The 16,750-nt window shown below is 47.6% G+C and overlaps 1 protein-coding gene, 1 non-coding gene and 1 pseudogene across 2 annotated transcripts; 1 reads left to right on the top strand and 2 right to left on the bottom strand.

Annotated features, from left to right (window-relative positions):
- Gm10242 lies at positions 1-4,303 on the top strand (annotated as a pseudogene).
- Positions 4,304-9,128: 4,825 nt separating this feature from the next.
- Gm24348 lies at positions 9,129-9,256 on the bottom strand. The gene has a single exon (XR_003956634.1). It is a non-coding gene; the product is annotated as a small nucleolar RNA SNORA17 (small nucleolar RNA).
- A 1,108-nt stretch (positions 9,257-10,364) lies between these two features.
- Doxl1 (diamine oxidase-like protein 1) lies at positions 10,365-14,156 on the bottom strand. The gene is made up of 4 exons (NM_001081273.2): positions 12,397-14,156; positions 11,353-11,641; positions 10,912-11,044; positions 10,365-10,666 (listed from the first exon to the last, which is right to left on the bottom strand). Exons 1-4 carry the CDS (start codon positions 13,982-13,984, stop codon positions 10,541-10,543), a joined length of 2,136 nt encoding a protein of 711 aa, NP_001074742.2. The 5' UTR covers positions 13,985-14,156; the 3' UTR covers positions 10,365-10,540.
- Positions 14,157-16,750: the final 2,594 nt, after the last annotated feature.

Below are 16,750 nucleotides of genomic sequence, written 5' to 3'. Positions count from 1 at the left end.
ATGCTCATCGGCATCCAAGGCCTGGAGGCCCCTGAGCTTGTGGAGATCCGTGAGCAATCACCATCATGAGCCTCTGCTGTGCCTAACTGGTAAACAAGTAATGTGCGCAGGTGTAAGAGTAAATTCAGGCCAAGTCACTGCCCATCCTGGGCGTAGTAGTCGGGTAATGAGTGAGCAGCTAATCAGGAGCTGGCACGTCACACGGAAGGGTATATAAGCAGCACCATTTTCCTTGTTCGGGGTCTTCCTTCAGATGAAGCAATAAAGCTTTGCCGTAGAAGAATCCGGTTGTCCGAGTGAATTCTTGCTGGCGAGATACTAGCTCGGGATAAGTGGTGCTGAAAACCCAGGCGCTGAAAAGGGGACCCTCCCCCCCCCCCCCCCCCCCCGGTTCATGGGGCGGATTCAGAACTACGGGACACTAAAGCTCTGTAAGGTACGTTCTGTCTTGAACTTTCTCCAGCATTAGAGGCCTTTTAAGGGGGGCAGAAGATCCTGGAGGAAGTCCAAGACAGTCTATCAGAAACAGATCGGGGAGAGAGATTAGGAGTTAAGAGGAAACAAGGTGCACCTAAGAAGAAAATAGGCCTTTCCACGGACCTTGAGTCCGAGGAAAAGAGAATTACGGGAAAGCATGCCTCGGGTGAGTTTGGAGGGAAGGATAGAAAAGAAGAGAGGAAGAAAGATCGAGCTGGGGAGGCCCCTAGGGGAGGGAGCCTCTACCCGCCGTTAGATGAGTTCAAGGGACTAGCTCTTAGTAGCTCAGAATCAGATGAGGACCTTAGCCCCTCTGAGAAAACAGACTTGGAGGAGGAAGTGGCTCACTATGAGAGAGAAAATAAGTTTTAGAAAAGCAGTTATCCCCTGTTTGGGATCTTTTAGCAAAAAAAGAGAAAAATGAAAATAAACTATTTCAGAGCTCTCCTGGGAACAGAAGGAAAATGGGAGACGTCCTGCTTCCTCTCTGGCTCCTATGGAGATATTCTTAGCTCTGGTTAGGATATCTGTGTCCCTTTGAGACACCAAGTTCTATTTCCTGTCTGTCTATTGTCTGTTTTTGGTGCTCCAAATTGTCCATATGTCTGTCAATTCATGTTTGTTTTTGTTTTGTTGTTTGAATGATTATTTTTCTGTTTCATGTTGAAAAATATAATTGGTTAAAACTTTACCTGCTGGCTGTCCATCCTTTAATTTGTTTGAAAAGCAGCCTCAATTTGCACAGCAGAAAGTGATAAAAGCACTGTGGCTGGGAGTCAAGTACAGCTGAAAAAGCCCTGCTGAGGGCCGATTGCAAATGGAGCTCTTAAAGGGGCAGGCAGCCGCATATAGATGGACCTTCTGTTCGGAGATTTGGAGAGAGATTAGATTCTCCTTGCTGGGATGTCCTATTTTCACCGACCAAGCAGGGCAGAGATATCATGAGCCTCTAGATTTCAAAGTAATCAGGAATTTGGCTGAGTCCGTGTGGACGTATGGCTTAATTGCCTCTTATATTGTGGCTCAAGTAGAGGCCTTGAATAGACACTGCATGATGCTGTCCGATTGGGCAGGTTTGGTAAAGGCATCCTTTCACCTGGGCAGTATTTAGACGGGAAAGCCTTCCTTATTGAATTTGCAAAATCCAGCATGGGATAGAGATATGCTGCTTGATCAAGGTTGCTTTGCACAACAACAGACAGGATATCCAGTGCAGGTGTTTGAGCAGGTGAATCAGATTGCCATAAGGGCATGGAAATCATTGCCCACCGGTGTTGACAGTGTTGTAGAACTCCAGAGAGACAATGAGGCACTGAATCAGGTAAGAAAGGAGCGCTCTCAATTGGTTTGGGAGAGAGGGTCTGTTTGTGTTTCCTCAGGATCATCGACAACAGCTGCAGTCCCGGAGCGGCTGACTAGAGCAATTCAGGGCAGGTGGAGTTGTGAGGACATGGATGTTCCTGTGGCTGGAGGTGCTCCCGCTAGTGAAAACTGAAGAGCTCTGTGTTCCTGAAACCATGCCGTTGACGAATTCGGGTGTTTCCTCAATTCTTTACATCTAACACCAGATTTTAAGCCTTAATGGAACTCGAATAGCATCCATCATTGTTGGCAATTTTACCTCTTGGCTTACCTCTGCTTTTTCTTACTTTAAGGAATGGGTGGGGGTAATTTTGTTTGCTGCTGCCATCTGCTGTGGGCTTGTGTTCATGCTCTGGTTGGCCTGCAAGCTCAGAACCCAACAAAACCGTGACAAGGTCGTTATTGCTCAAGCACTTGCAGCCATTGAACAAGGGACCTCCCCTGAAATATGGCTATCCATGCTTAAGACTTAATTGGCATCTGAGTTCTCTGCTCTTGCGCTCCTCAGTTCTGCGGAAAATGAGAGCGACTCAACAATTAAAGCTCGCCCTGGGCCATACTCAGCTCTTGCACCCCTAGAGGCTAGAATCATTGCACAGGGACGAGTGAGTAGGTCGTTGACTCTTATGGATTGTTGGGCTAAGCACCACATAGGAGTCGCTCAGAGGTTTGGGCACTCCTAGAAGACAAGTCGATTTGCATGAGGGTTGAGTGTCCAAGTGTCCCTCCCCTAGGAAAAATGGCATGGGAGCAGGTCAGGGTTGCTCTGGGTAAAAGCCTGTGAGCCTAAGAGCCAATCCTGTACATGGCCCCTATTTCTGCACACTAGGGATTCGACCTCTATCTTCATCCATTAAAGAGTGGCTTTCATTTTAATAAAATAAAAAGGGGAAGATGTGGAGAGCCATGAGCAATCACCATCATGAGCCTCCGCTGTGCCTAACTGGTAAACAAGTAATGTGCGCAGGTGTAAGAGTAAATTCGTGCCAAGTCACTGCCCATCCCGGGGCATAGTAGTGGGGTAATGAGTGAGCAGCTAGTCAGGAGCTGACACGTCACATGGAGGGGTATATAAGCAGCATCATTTTCCTTGTTCGGGGTCTTCCTTCAGATGAAGCAATAAAGCTTTGCCGTAGAAGAATCCGGTTGTCCAAGTGAATTCTTGCTGGCGAGATACTAGCTCGGGATATGAGCTCATCCTCTCCTTTCCATGTGCAAGTCAACACCCAGAGGAATAGCTTCAAAAGTGAAGCTTGGACAGACACAGGAAATCACCAAGGAGTGTCCAGCATTTCCTCCTCTGGTTCTTTGGTGCTACCCACCTGCCGAGATTGCAGCCTACTTCTTCCTGTTGCTGATGCCAGAAAGTTTTGTCAGAGTCCAACTCAAAGGTTCATTTGGGTCTCTGCACTCTTCACTCTGTAGAAAGGGGTGGAGGTCTAGAGGCCGGGCCTATGACTTGGATCTGTGAGTGGGTGAAAGGACTCTGAGAGGACCTTGCTGTCATAGGTAATAATTGTCTTGGGCTCCCCAGATTGGAAGCTCTTAGAAGAAATTTGGAGATAGGGACATAGTAAACAGCTCAGGGGTCTGTCACCGGGCCCGTCCCAGGATGTGACCAGCAGTGTGCACAGAGGAGGAACTAGGCAAAGGGACGCATAGGTGCTCCCCAGGGACATGTGGGTGGGATTGCACTACAGAACCTGAGTATTACAGACACTTCATGGTTCTGCATTTATGAGTGTTTTCTTGTGTCACATGCCCTATTCACAAGTGTCCAAATACAACCTATTTACTTACAAGAGGCCCAGCTTTCATTGTACATCCTTTTGACCAGTTAAAAGATTCCACTCAGGGCTGGAGAGATGGCTCAGTGATTAAGAGCACTGACTGCTCTTCCAAAGGTCCTGAGTTCAATTCCCACCATCCACGTGGTGTCTCACAACCATCTGTAACGGGACCTGATGCCCTCTTCTGGTGTGTCTGAAGACAGCAACAATGTACTTACATACATAAAGATTTCACTCTCGCCTTTTCTAGGGCGGTTGCACAGGCAGCGGCAGTGCAAAGACGGCCTCAGCCAACGTGTACTATAAGTTTAGCAGGTCCACGCAGAAGTTGGCTAGAGCTTGGGCTTCGAAAGCCTATACTCCGCAGGGGTTACAGCTGGTTTCCATGGAAACACCACCTACCACATTTGCTACACCAACCAAACTGACCTCCAGTGCAACAGCATATGATTATGCTGGGAAGAACAAAGTTCCAGAGCTGCAGAAGTTCTTCCAGAAGGCTGATGGCATGCCCATTCACCTGAAAGGAGGCCTTCCGGACCAAATGCTTTACCAGACCACCATGGCTCTGACAATGGGAGGGACCATCTACTGCCTGACTCTACATGGCCTTGCAGCCCAGAAACTTGCTTGCCTGTGGAGGACTGGTTCACTTTGTGTCACAAACCCTTTGAATTCTCAAGTTTCAGGTTTTCCACTTGGATAGTCTATGTAACATTTTGCAAACAAAGGAAAAGATAAGAATACACTGTTTCAGTTTGTTTACGGCATGCAGATGGCCTGTCAGATGACAGAGCTTGTTTGACAGTTACAACTATTGTTTAAGGAAATGGCACTGAGCTGTGATTTCCCTGGAGTTCTGGATGAAAGTTGCTCACGAGCTCATTTGTGGCCAGCAGCGCTCAGGGCCTCTGGGACTCAGGTGGTGTCTAAGCAGGAAGCCCAGAAGCCTTTTTGGATGTAGGTGTGATTGAGGAAGGAAGACCAAAGCCAGGAGACAGGTGGGTGAAATGAGGGTTTGAGTTCGCCATCTGAGGGATTGCTCTCACTTGCAGAAAAATGTTAAAAGAAATTATTTGCAACCCGCTTCTATTTGTTGGGCAGTTGGTTTCAAAGGGTTGTTTGCCTTGCCCAGACCTTAGGGAAATGTGTATTTGTTCCATCATGGCAAGAGCACCTGTCAGTGTTGCACTTTAGACAGCTGTACCAGGAATTCTCTTTAATAATATTATGGCTTTAAGTTATGATTTACTTGACTGCAGAATAAACACATGAATACACGGCCCCCAATGGAAGAGCTAGAGAAAGTACCCAAGGAGCTAAGGGGAACTGCAACCCTATAGGTGGAACAACAATATGAACTAACCAGTACCCTGGAGCTCTTGTCTCTAGCTGCATATGTATCAAAAGATGGCCTAATCAGCCATCACTGGAAAGAGAGGCCCTTTGGACTTACAAACTTTATATGCCCCAGTACAGGGGAACGCCAGGGCCAAAAAGGGGGAGTGGGAGGGTAGGGGATCGGGGGGGGGGTGAGTATGGGGGACTTTTGAGATAGCATTGGAAATGTAAACGAGGAAAATACCTAATAAAAAAATTAAAAAAAAAAAAAACTCTCAGATCTCTGTACCAAATTCAGGATCTGACCTGTGTCTCTGGTGGAAGCTGGTTAGAACCATAGCCCACCAAGAGACTTTATGCCTTGGCCCTAGACATGATTTTGTCCCTCTGTCACTGTCCCCTAGCACAGTCTGCAGAGAATGAGATCTCCTAAGTGGCAGTGAAAGGTGTATGCTGCCACTGCCCCATCCTCTGTGAGCTGCTGGGCTGTGGGGCCTCAGCTCTTCTGTCCGGTGTCTGTTGGCCCTGGTGACCACTGCCAAGGCTGGTCTGAGAATCCTTCTCATTGTCCTGGCTTGTTATTTCTAGACTCTCAGGTTTGTTTGGCTTCATGGAAATGGGCCAACCTGGGGACTTCATGTGTTGGTCCTTTCTTGTGTCTCTGGAATTGACAGTAAATCCAGAGACTCACATTAGCTTGTACTTTCAGAGTAGCATAATACCTCTGGGTGAGAAGAGGTACTTCTGGGGGAACTTAGAGCCAGTGGAAGGACATGGCCAGGGCTCTTGTTATATTGTCTAACTTCAGCCAGACCTATTTTATTTCACAGTAGACTTCACTTTGTGTGTTTGTTTGTGGATGTGTGCATGGGTATTCATGTGTGCTGGTGCACCCGTGCCTCTACATGCTTGAACAAGGAGGTCAGAGGTTCCCCAGGGGCTCTCTACTGTTTGTTGTCATGACAGTGTCTCACGTAACCCTGGTTGCCCTCACACTTGCAGAGGATGGCAGTGAAACTCTGACCATCTTGCTCCGGCTTTCCAATTTCTGGGATAATAGGTCTATACCACCACATCTGGATTTTCCTTTTTTTTCCATTTCTAGATTAGGTGTCTCATTGACCTGAATGTCTCCAAGGAGGTAAAGCTGCCTAGTCAGGGTTCTCCTTAGATTGTCCGTCTCCTGAGCTCCTGGATTAAAAGTGTGGAATAGCAACCAATTTTTGCCCTTGTGAGTTCTGGGGGAACTCTTGTTGCTGGTCTTGTGTTTTCAAGGCCAGCACTTAAATGACTGAACTATCTGCCCATCCCCTAGGTTTCAGCTTTTTATAAGTTTTAAAAAACTTTTTATTGGTTCTTTGTGAATTTTACATCATGTACCCCAGTCCCACTCATCTTCTCCTCCCCTCATACTCACCCACTACCCTTGCAACCTCCTCCCCAACAGAGATGAAAAAATTATTGTTGTGGAAGCTGTAGCCAGTCACAGTGTATTCCATACTTTTCTGCTTGCAAACGTTCATTGCAATAACTCGTTGTCTGGTACGAGGCCTCTGGCTTCTGCTGGGATCCAACCCCAGAATAGTCTTCTTCTTTGTTGTGGGGTCCTCTTAAATCAGTGGAGGGGAGAGGGTTGGTGGAGGGTAAGACTTTCGTCTTAATGGATGCTTAGGATTGCTGTATAATAATAACAAGTCTACTTATCTAGGTTACTTTGTTGCTGTAGCTGACCTGCCTTCTGTGTTTCTCTGAGGCCAGAAACTACAGTCTCTGGCACTTAGCACCTCCTAAAACAACAACGGATTAAGTAAAGTAGCCTTTGTTCTGTCTCAGCAGAAACTGCACTGTTCTTTCAACCTTGAAAGTGAATTTAGCGTTTATTTATAAGTTGTAAATGTTTCCTAGGAAAGCTCTCGAAGAAAAAAAAGGGAAAAGCAGAAAGACCCTAAGCAGGGCAAGGGAAATTCTCACTCCTCTCTTTGTCCTCAGCACTTATACATCTTTCAGAATATAGGATCACATGGTAAAAAGTTCATCACAAATTTACACATAAATTTAAATCATAAGTAGAATATGAAGTTTACAACAGAGAATGTTTACATGCATATCCATTAGGAGTAATTAGCTGACTAAACATCCATCACCTGTCACAGCCCCACAGGTTCATGGAGAGTTAAAAACTATAACTAAGTTATTAGTGAAATTTTGTATAGATAAACCCAGTCAATATTTTATCTTCTATATTTAGCACCTATAACAAATTTAAGTTCCCTTTTTTATAACCTTTGGTTAATGGTTTTACAACCTTTTGGAAAGTGCTGTGAGCAGTAGAAGCAATTAACTGGTGACAGAGACCAGTAGAGTCCTCATTGCATTTGACTATCAGAAAGGACCTAATAGCAGTCCCACCATAAAAGAGCTTAATAAATACTGAAATAATTTTAGGAATTATTATAGGATTATTATTAAGAATTAAGAAGTCTGTATATCATCACTAAGAGACACTACATCTTTGTAGTCTGCAGAGAGCTGCCCAAAAGCTGCCCACTAAGTATTAGCTGGGCTAATACTTAGTGATTGATATATATGTTTGTTAATAACAGGAAAAGCATAATATTAATAGCAGGCATTTTTTCTAAAAAGACTTTCTCCTGGGTCTTGCCTATGGATTATTGTGGATTATTTATTAACCCAAAGTAGACTCATCTCAGGAAGATCACCTGCTAGTTATTAGCTTGTCCTATGACTCCTGACAGGCTTCTGCTGCTCTATCAGTACTGGAACCTCACTAGAACTCCTCTCAGATATCCTGCTGTTGCCCTGTATCATGGAGATCCTGTAGTTTGGGGTCTGTAGGATTGGCCCCTTCAAGCACTCCAGCAGTTCATCAATGGAGTAAACTTTGGGGTGGGCCAGTTCAAAGCCCTGGACCTAAACCTGAAAGGTATCTGAACTGGCCAGTCCACCAGCTCTCAGGCACCCAAACCACAGGGGCGAACTCTCCTGCCCATCCCTGTCCAATGCTGCAGACACAAAGGGCAGAGCCAGCTCTCCTGTTCTAATACCCTCAAGGATGGCTCATCTGTGCCCACAACATCAGGGTCAGCTTTACTGTGCTCCCCAAGTGAGGTGCAGAGCTTGCTCTCTCTCCTTAGTGCTGCAGCAGGCAAGAGGCTAGGACAGTTCTCCTGTTTTCACACCCTTGGGGCTAGCTCACCTGCCTACCATAGGTGGCAAGGGGTGAGGTAGGGGGAGGGTGTCTTTCCCTGGACAATGCTACTGTATAGCAGATAAGTTGTAAGACCAGTTCTCCCATCCTCACACCCTCAGACCAGCTTAGCCTTGCCCCTGCCATCAGGGTCAGTTCTACTGTGATGCCCAGACAGGGTGCAGGACCTGTTCTCCTCCTCTCCTGCTCTCATGATCCTTGTGGAGCCATGATCTCCTGCCCACCACAGGTGGCAAGGCCAAAAACAAGGAGAGAGGATCTCTCTCTAGCCCATGCCAATGTACAGCAGACAAAAGACAAGGTTGGTTCTCTCATACTCACACCTTCAAGACAGACTCACATCCTTGGAGCGGACTCATAGGGGGAAAGCTCTACCATGCTGCCCAGGTGAGGTGCAGGGCCTGTTCTCCCAAGTGCTTTAGTAGGGGAGGGGCTGGCAGCACAGGCCAGGCCCTCACCACGGTCCTAGGTGGCATCACTGGCTATGCACACCAGGCTCTTCCTCACTACCCCCTAGTCTCTAGTTCTAGTGCCCACACCCTTCTGCTTCTCCTTCTCTTCCATTTCTCTACCACTTACTTGCTCCTCTGAGTGCAAGGGTCTCTGAGTGTCTGAGCCATCTCAGGAGCAGACTCAGGAGTGCTGTGTCCAGCCTTTGCATTATGGCACCAGGCAGGGGTCATCTCAGATATAATCTGCCCCAGCTGGCCTGTGCAGCACTGGATTGGTGGTCACCTCAGGTTAGCTCCCTATCAGGGCCCCATCTTGGGCTTGCTCTTTGCCTGGATCACCCACATGGCCCCATTTGGGAGTTCTTCTAGTCTCTGGCTAGCTGTCTTCCTCTTATCTCTGGCTTGCTCCCCTCGCTTGGAGCCCATCTGGGCCTGCCAGGTGCTGGACTGGTGGTGGTCATCTCGAGAATTTCTAGGAGTGTTAGGCTACTAGTCATTCAGATGATCTCAGGTTAGAGCCCTGGGCATGGACATAACCTCTCTCTTCTCTGCCACCTACTGTTTCATAAATGTTTCAATTAGCACATATGTAAGTTCATTAGGATGTTTTCATTCATAAACTCGATGCTTTAAAATCATACCCTCTACTCGTTCCCCTGTTAAACACAGGTGAGTCCTGCCCACTCCATTCCTCTTCTGGACAGGCTCCTTTCTACTTTACTGTGCACTAGGTACTCAGTCAGTTTCATTACAGTTACTTGCAGGAGTGTGATGAGGGTTTGCATGCATAGGAATCTGCCAGTATCCATGCACATATGTGCACACATCCCTGTGAAGGGTGTGGCTGTCCCTCATTCTCTGCAGGGTCCCTCGCTGAACCTCTAGCTTACTGATTCTGCTCTAATGGATGAACCAGCAGGCTCAAGGGATCTGCCTATCTCCACCAAGCATCCTCATGCTGGGAGGATAGACATGCAGCCTTGTGTGCATCTTTATGTCGGTGCCCAGGCTTGCCTCATTCCAGTCCCAGCCCTGGAGTTGTTAGTGCTGCATCCCTTTCCCTGTTCCTTCAGCTTTCAATGGCACCAGAGGCCTTCTACCTTTCATTCCTGGGGGAAATGGAGTTTTAGTCTCCTCACATTCTTATACAGCGCTCACGCATGCTATTATCTGCCATTTTAACTTCTCACTTAATCTGTGGGTTTTCCCACAATCCACAGACTGTCCTCACTCATATAGTTTTTTCTCACCTGGCCCTGAGCATGGCTGAGTGAGCCCTAGTTTACTGTGCTATTCTTTCTTATAGATGGGAGATTGGTCTTCTCCATGCTTTTGCTGTCACAGATAACAATAACAAAAAAACATGCAATATGTTTTACCTATGTTTCTAGAGGGCTGATGGGGGTTAACCTTAGATGTAGAACAATGGCCACAGGATGAGAGTGCTGATAATCTTTAGGTTTCCCTATAGTAGCTTTCTCTGTATGGTTCTCATTAAGGTGGAACATTTCCCCCTAGCCTTCTTGACAGACAGCTGGAAACCTCAAATGTTGAAAAACCTATCTGAGATTTCTAGTATTCTAGAGGGTTTCTCTGCCCTTGCCATTAATGTCTTTCTGGGGTCAGTAGACAAGTTTGAATGTAACCATGGCCACCCATGAGGGTGGAGCCCATTCCCTGCACCCCAACCTCCGACCATGAAGAAGCAACATCTAAGGGTGGAAGTGGAAGGATTTATTGTCTGCTCTTGTGCTGATCTGGGGCTGTTAAGCAGGAGCTGGGGCCCGGTTCTTCACACAGCGTTGTAGGTCCTATTGTGGTTGAAAGGAGGGAGCATCAGGCAAGCTCTGTCTCCAGGGATGCAGTGGCTGATGTTGTTGTAGCTGTATCTAGAAGCCAGGGAGGTTGAAGGGTCGGAGCACAAAACCCACAGAGTTCTCAGGTGTGGTCATGTTGGTACTAGCCTCAGAACGGGGCATGTTGTGGAAGCCCACTGTGGCCCAGGCCACCAAATCCTATGGGAGAGACAAAGGCTTCAGTGAACAGGGCAGAGCTGAGTACTAGCCACCTGAGGTCACTCTGACTTGCCGTGCCCACAGACTTCATGGGATGTCCTCAGTTCCACTTTTAAAAGGCAGACCCATCGGCTACGACACTAGATTTGCCTACCACTCAGTAACTACGACTGCTGGAACCAGCGGCAGGTCTAGGCAGTGGTTGGCAACAGACCTGACATAGGCAGTGGGTACTAGGACATTACCTTATCTTCAATGTTTGTATTGTTCTGAATAAAATCCTCGAAGACCACAGGGGGATCCCAAGGATTATTTTGGCTGTAGATGCTGCTGCTGCACTTCTCAGAATCTTGGTACTCGGTCACAGCCAAGGGATACCTACAGGTAGACAAGAAGCCAATGGCTCTGGGCACTAGAGTTGCATCTGATCTCTTTTTGGTAACACCCCCAGTGTCAAGGATGGAGAATTTAGTCCTTCTCCATAATGCATGTTTATACCCTAGGGGTCTGGAAAATTGCCCATCGCCCTCTTAGGGGCAGGATCTCTGTATGCATTTCCACCCCCTCCTGGGGTGCACAAGGATGCATATTCAGATGCAAACATAGAAAAGAACCTTCCAGGACAAAAGCCCAAACAGAATACATAATCACCGTGAGGAAACCCTGGCTGTATTTCCCAAACTCACCTGGTCCAAGAGACACCTTGCTTCTTTTGCCAGCCTGGCAGTGGCACCTGATGGATTTTGGAGTAGGTCTTCAGACGGTACCTGCTCCTGTGGCCCATCCCGTGGGTCGTATGGAGGTTGCTAAAGATTAGGTAATTGGGAAGCGGCTTTCCAAAGTAGAAGGCTGCTTGTTGCTCTTGGGTGTAATTTGCTTGCTTTAGGGTATTTCCAAGTGCCTGATGTCTCAGGTTCTTAGAGTTGGTGATGTTTTTCCGAATGATCTGCAGTGTCTGGAATCTGTTCTTGGTGCCTGGAGGCAGGAGGGGGAAAAGGTTAAGAATCAGTTGTTGAAACAAAATCCTCTTCCCCAGGGTCTCCAACTAAGCCATAACCATAGGCAACTGCCAAGAAGATGCCAGGCTAGGGCCAGACACTGGGCTAGCAGCATGGGCTAGAAGACCAAGCAAACCAGAAACCAGAGAAGCTAGAGGACAGCTCGAGGGTCATTCCTGGCAACTGTCGCATCCTTACTGTGATCCCACCATTCTCTGGAGAGCCTGCTCCAGCGTGTCTATTTTTAACCATGTAGAACAGGAAGCCCGTGTTTCTGCAGGCTTGCAGACAGTCTGTTTGTATTCTTGACCAGAGGGCCCAGTGGGAATGAGCATGGAAGCCACCTATCTGGTTCTGGTGGCCTTGTTCATTTATGGGATGTGATGCCAAACATCACTTTTCTTCTTATGATGACATTTATAAGAAACACACTGAGCACCCCCAAACGATACTAAAACCCATCACAGAGGGCTAGGCCAAAGCATCGTTTAATTCCCGTGGAACTCCCTATGCCCATGCAATATTCTACTCTAGAGCCAATAAGATGCACACTGCACAACCAGAGAAACCCTAGGGTACTCTTCACTACTACCATTTCCCAGTGGCGTGTGTTTCTTTTTGCACAGAAGGTGGCTGAAACAATCTCCTAATACTCTTTAGCTCCAATGCATGGAGCGAAGCCATATGTGGGTAGTATTTGAGTATCTGAGTTGGTGTGGTCCTGAATCTTACCTGCTACATCCAGGTCAATGCGGTAATGTACTAGGTGGGTGTGAATGTTGCTGAATACATGGGTGTGTGATTGAGAGATGTAGCGCATCTCCTCAGGCTGGTAGTAGGTGGCATGGACCAAGCCAGTGGCTTGCATTTTTGCCTTCATTGCTCCATTAGTGTAGAAAACAAAGTCCCAAATATAATCATAGTGGAGGACTGATGAGATTGTCCGTAGCACCAGCATGTGTCCATTTGTCCCTGCACTGGAGTTGAAGTCTTCTCTAAAGTTGGAGTTAAAGTGGTGCCTAATTGGCATTTCTGCTGGCATCTCAAAGAGACAGAGAGCTCGTGGATAGGAGACTGGTCTGTCGGTGTCATAGTGATGAATGACTTCCAGGAAGGTGGCTGTGTCTGGACAATCAATGCCAGCGGCTAACTGGCGAGTAGCACTGCCAGGGCCCCAGCCCACATCCATGTACTTGGCCTGAGTGCCTGCAGATACATGTCCTCCGAACTGTGCCACCGCCTCTTGTACACTGACTTCATATGCAATACGCACACCCCGAAAGTGCACATTCAGGATCTGCAGACCAGAGGAGGGTCTTAGCCGGAAGGAGAAAATCCAGTCTCTGTAGAACACCGTGTTGTCCTCTACGTTATAGCTAGAAACATGGGGCTCAGACACTCTGGGTCTAGCCATGCTGTTGGTAGTGGGAAAGTCCTCTGGGATATTGGAGGAAGAGAAGACTAGGGGCTGCTTTGTGTCCTTGTCAACTGACTCCGTGAGTACCAGTATACTCACTTCTCCATCTGCGTATTTCTGAGCCAGTTCCTCTGGGCTGTTGTAGAGCTTGCCGTTATACCAGAGCTGCTTCACTTTCCAGTGCTGGACTTCTGTGCTTCCATGATCCAGAAGGATCTCCAGACCTGTAGGCTGCAGGAAGTGGCTTTCCATATAGCGTTGCAACATGAACCAGCTACAGCGCTGGTCAGATTTTGTGTCATCAGGGGCCATATATGTGAAGGTCAGATAGTCCTCAACACGTTCTTTTAGTGAGTAGTCAGTGGTGTCAAGGAAGAACTGATGCAGAGACTTGGTGGCCTCTGTCAGCGTACGGTAGATGAGGCTGTACTCTGCTTTGGAAATGGGTCTAGATGCCCAGGATGGATCGTGCCCAGGCCCGGGAGATATTTCTCGCATGTAGATTGGTAATGGCATGGGCCCAACAGCAAACTCAGTGACTTTAGGATGCTTCTGAGCACCAAAGAAGATGACGACACGGGCTTCCCGCACAGGACTCCTTTCTCCTTTGTCCAGAAAATCTAGCACATCCTCCTTATCGGGCAGCAGCATTTCTATGAGGTATACTGAGTTCTTGCCCAAAGTTGGTGTCTCAGATGGCTGCAGCTGCAGCTCCTTTTTGTCCATCAGGAAGTTCTGCACAATCTTGATCTCATAAACACTCAGGTCTGCGAATACCCGGGGCCTGCCATTCAGGCTCCACCTGGGGCGGTCTGCAATGGCCATCTGTAACAGCAAGATGGCAGTTACCCAGCCCAGTGTCAGGCTCTTTTGTGCCATCCCCATGGCTCTGGAACAAAGCATAGGAGGGAAGACTTCAGTATCTCCTTCTCCACACTTGCTCCTCACAGTGCCTTGCCCTTCAGCCTTGTCTGTTTCCTAGCTGACTTCTTCACTCTTCCCAGTGAAGTCAGCTGAAGTCTCTGGGTTCCCGCTCACAGACCTCAGCACTGTGTAGGTCTTGGTGTGTGCATCTTCCTATTTCCCCCCTCTGAAAAATCTCTTATAGTCTTTCTTATCTAGATAAGCTTTTCCGTTTTCCACTTTTGGTGTTATCCCAGTAAGGATAAGTCATACCACACAAGACTTAGTCCCCTCGGGCTACTTGTGTCCTTCTGGGTCAGAGGACTCTACCGAGAACAAAATCACCTTTAGAGAGATATATTTTGAAGTGTAGATTTCAAATATAGGCTCTGCACTCAAGCTGACTGCATTTGAGTCCTGGGATGTTACAACATTGAAGACTACTTGTGTGACCTTGAGCCCGTTGTTTAAATTGTCTGGCCCCGTCCCTGTTGTTTCACTAGAGTAAAATGAGACAAGGCTAACAGTAAATATAAAATGTTTAGGACCGCCTAGTCTCTCAGCAACATAGGGATTATTGATTTAGCTTCTCTTACCTCAGTGATGCAGTCAGGACCCTTTGGACCTTATGCCCTGGAGTTTCTGGATACTGTAGACTGAGCCTGTTTGTGAAATCAGGATGGGAAGAGTCCTGTCCTGCCCAGCCTCCTCTGTGCCCAGCATCCCTGTGTGGTACTCAAGTCAGGGCCTCCTTACCATTAGATTTTGGGAGCACCCTGTCAACCCACCTCAGGTAGTGAGTCATGGTGCCCCGCACCCTTTCCTTGTTGGATTTCCACCTCCTAATTTTCTGTCCAAACTGCAGCAAAGTACTGTGTGCTTATGGAGGGAGCATTTGCTTGCAATGCTAGAAGAAATGGGTGGCTGTCATTCTGTCCTGCCCTGTCTCTGGGGGTTGGCTGGAGTTGTCTGGCAGGCCCTGTTGTATAGAGAGTCGCAGGGAGACCTCTGCTCTTGCACACGTGCTAGACACTGTCACTGTCACAAGCTCTGATTTCTCTAGACCCTAACTTGCAGTTGACACTACTGGTTCCTGGAAGGAGGCACTTTCCTGGTGCCATCTCACTGAAATCTGCCTTGTACCTGACACTAAGACTAGTGGCTCTATCTGACTGTGGAGTGTACTCAAGTGTCCCATTGATTTCCCAGCTGCACTCCTCCATACGTGACAACAGCAGAGCTACAGGGATGCACACGTTACCATCTCAAGACCAATATGTGGGTCAGAGTTCAGTGAAGAATGCGTAATGACAGACATCAGCCACCTCAGTGTTAGGGGCATTCTCACCATTCCCCGACTCCCAAAGCTTCCTCTTTACCCCCTCTTCACTTAAGCCTCTGCCGACAACTGAACTTTCACCACGTTTCTAGAGTAGGGCTGGACTCCTACCGCAGACACTGTACATCCTGCCTGGTGCGTCCTGTCCTTCCTGTCCGGTCCCCTGATATTTTGTCGATTATACCCACACGTCTTTCTGATTTGTCCCAAAGGAGAAGATGTTAAAGAAAGGATTCAGAACTCTGTCTTCTGAAATAAATAGGCAGCAGAGATGGCAGGGGCCACAACTATGCCAGAGTCATGAAGGCCAAGAAGAACTCAGCAACCAGTAGGCTTCCTTGTACCCAACAGGAGGCAGGTTTGTTCTCAGAACCCACCTCTCAAGGTCCTCTTCTGTCATCCAAGAATGGCTTTGAAATGACTTCTGTGACTTGCTCTGGATTCTCACACTTGCTGGCCTCCTGCTCTGTGATCTGTCGTCTTGGTCAGACCCCTCCCATGCCAGCCTCATCAGTGCCCTATAGGGACATATCTATGAGTCTGTTCTTATTAAGCTGGTGAAACTGAGCCCCAACTTTATGCATAGCAAGATCTGACAGTTGGGCAAGATAGAGAGGGAAGTGAGGGGGCAGCTTTATATCCTAAAACTACTCTCAGTGTTGTAGGGGTGGCAACAGTTACACACACACACACACACATGCATGCACACACACTTGTGCCCTGCAGAAGCTGCTTGCCCTCTGATTTCTAACCCACTCTCCTTTTTGCTATCCTAAAATGCTTATCTACACCAATCATGGCCCTCCTTTATGTGTGGAGGAAAAGGATTGGATCAGTTCTATTGAACCCTCTGCTCGGCTGCCTCTCAACCAGTTTCTTCTGCTCCTGGTTCCTCATTGGACATCCTGACATCCTGGCGCTAAGAGTTGCCATGAGTGACAGTTCATGCAGTTTAGGAGTCAGTGTTAAAGGGACAGCGCGGGCTCCCCATGTGTCTGCTTTTCTGTTTTCTTCTGTCTGCAGGCTCAAGGTAGGAAATTACACACACACACACACACACACACACACACACACACACACACACACACACACCTTGTTAGTTTCCTCTTAACCTTTTTCTTTGTATTTGTTTGTTGAGAATTTCTACAGTGAGTTTTGACCATATCCACTCCTATCCCTAGCTCCCCTAGATCCATATACTCTTTGTACCCACACAACGTTGAGTCCTCTGTCTCTTCCCCATCAAGTGCAATTTGTGCTGCCCATATATTTATTAATGGATATGTGACCTTCCACTGGAGTGTGGTTGATTTGCCAGTGGAAATACTCTTCAAAGAAAGAGTTAGAGTGGGACGTCACACCTGCCTCCATGTAGGAATTCAGTCTGTCTTGAGGTTTCACGGGACTTTTGTTTGCTGTCATAACCA

The sequence above is a fragment of the Mus musculus genome, chromosome 6, assembly GCF_000001635.26.
Source record: "Mus musculus strain C57BL/6J chromosome 6, GRCm38.p6 C57BL/6J".
NCBI classification, from domain to species: domain Eukaryota; kingdom Metazoa; phylum Chordata; class Mammalia; order Rodentia; family Muridae; genus Mus; species Mus musculus.
The sequence above is the reverse complement of the archived record's forward strand: the minus strand, read 5'-3'. Positions and strand labels throughout refer to the sequence as shown.

Bases quoted from the DNA above. Each gene is read 5' to 3' on its own strand.
- Doxl1 (NM_001081273.2), bottom strand. From the start codon at position 13,984: ATGCTTTGTTCCAGAGCCATGGGGATGGCACAAAAGAGCCTGACACTG. The intron at 11,045-11,352 runs GTGAGTTTGGGA...GTCTACCTGTAG, and splicing joins CAAGGTGTCTCTTGGACCAG to GTATCCCTTGGCTGTGACCG. The intron at 10,667-10,911 runs GTAATGTCCTAG...TCTCTCCCATAG, and splicing joins ATACAAACATTGAAGATAAG to GATTTGGTGGCCTGGGCCAC.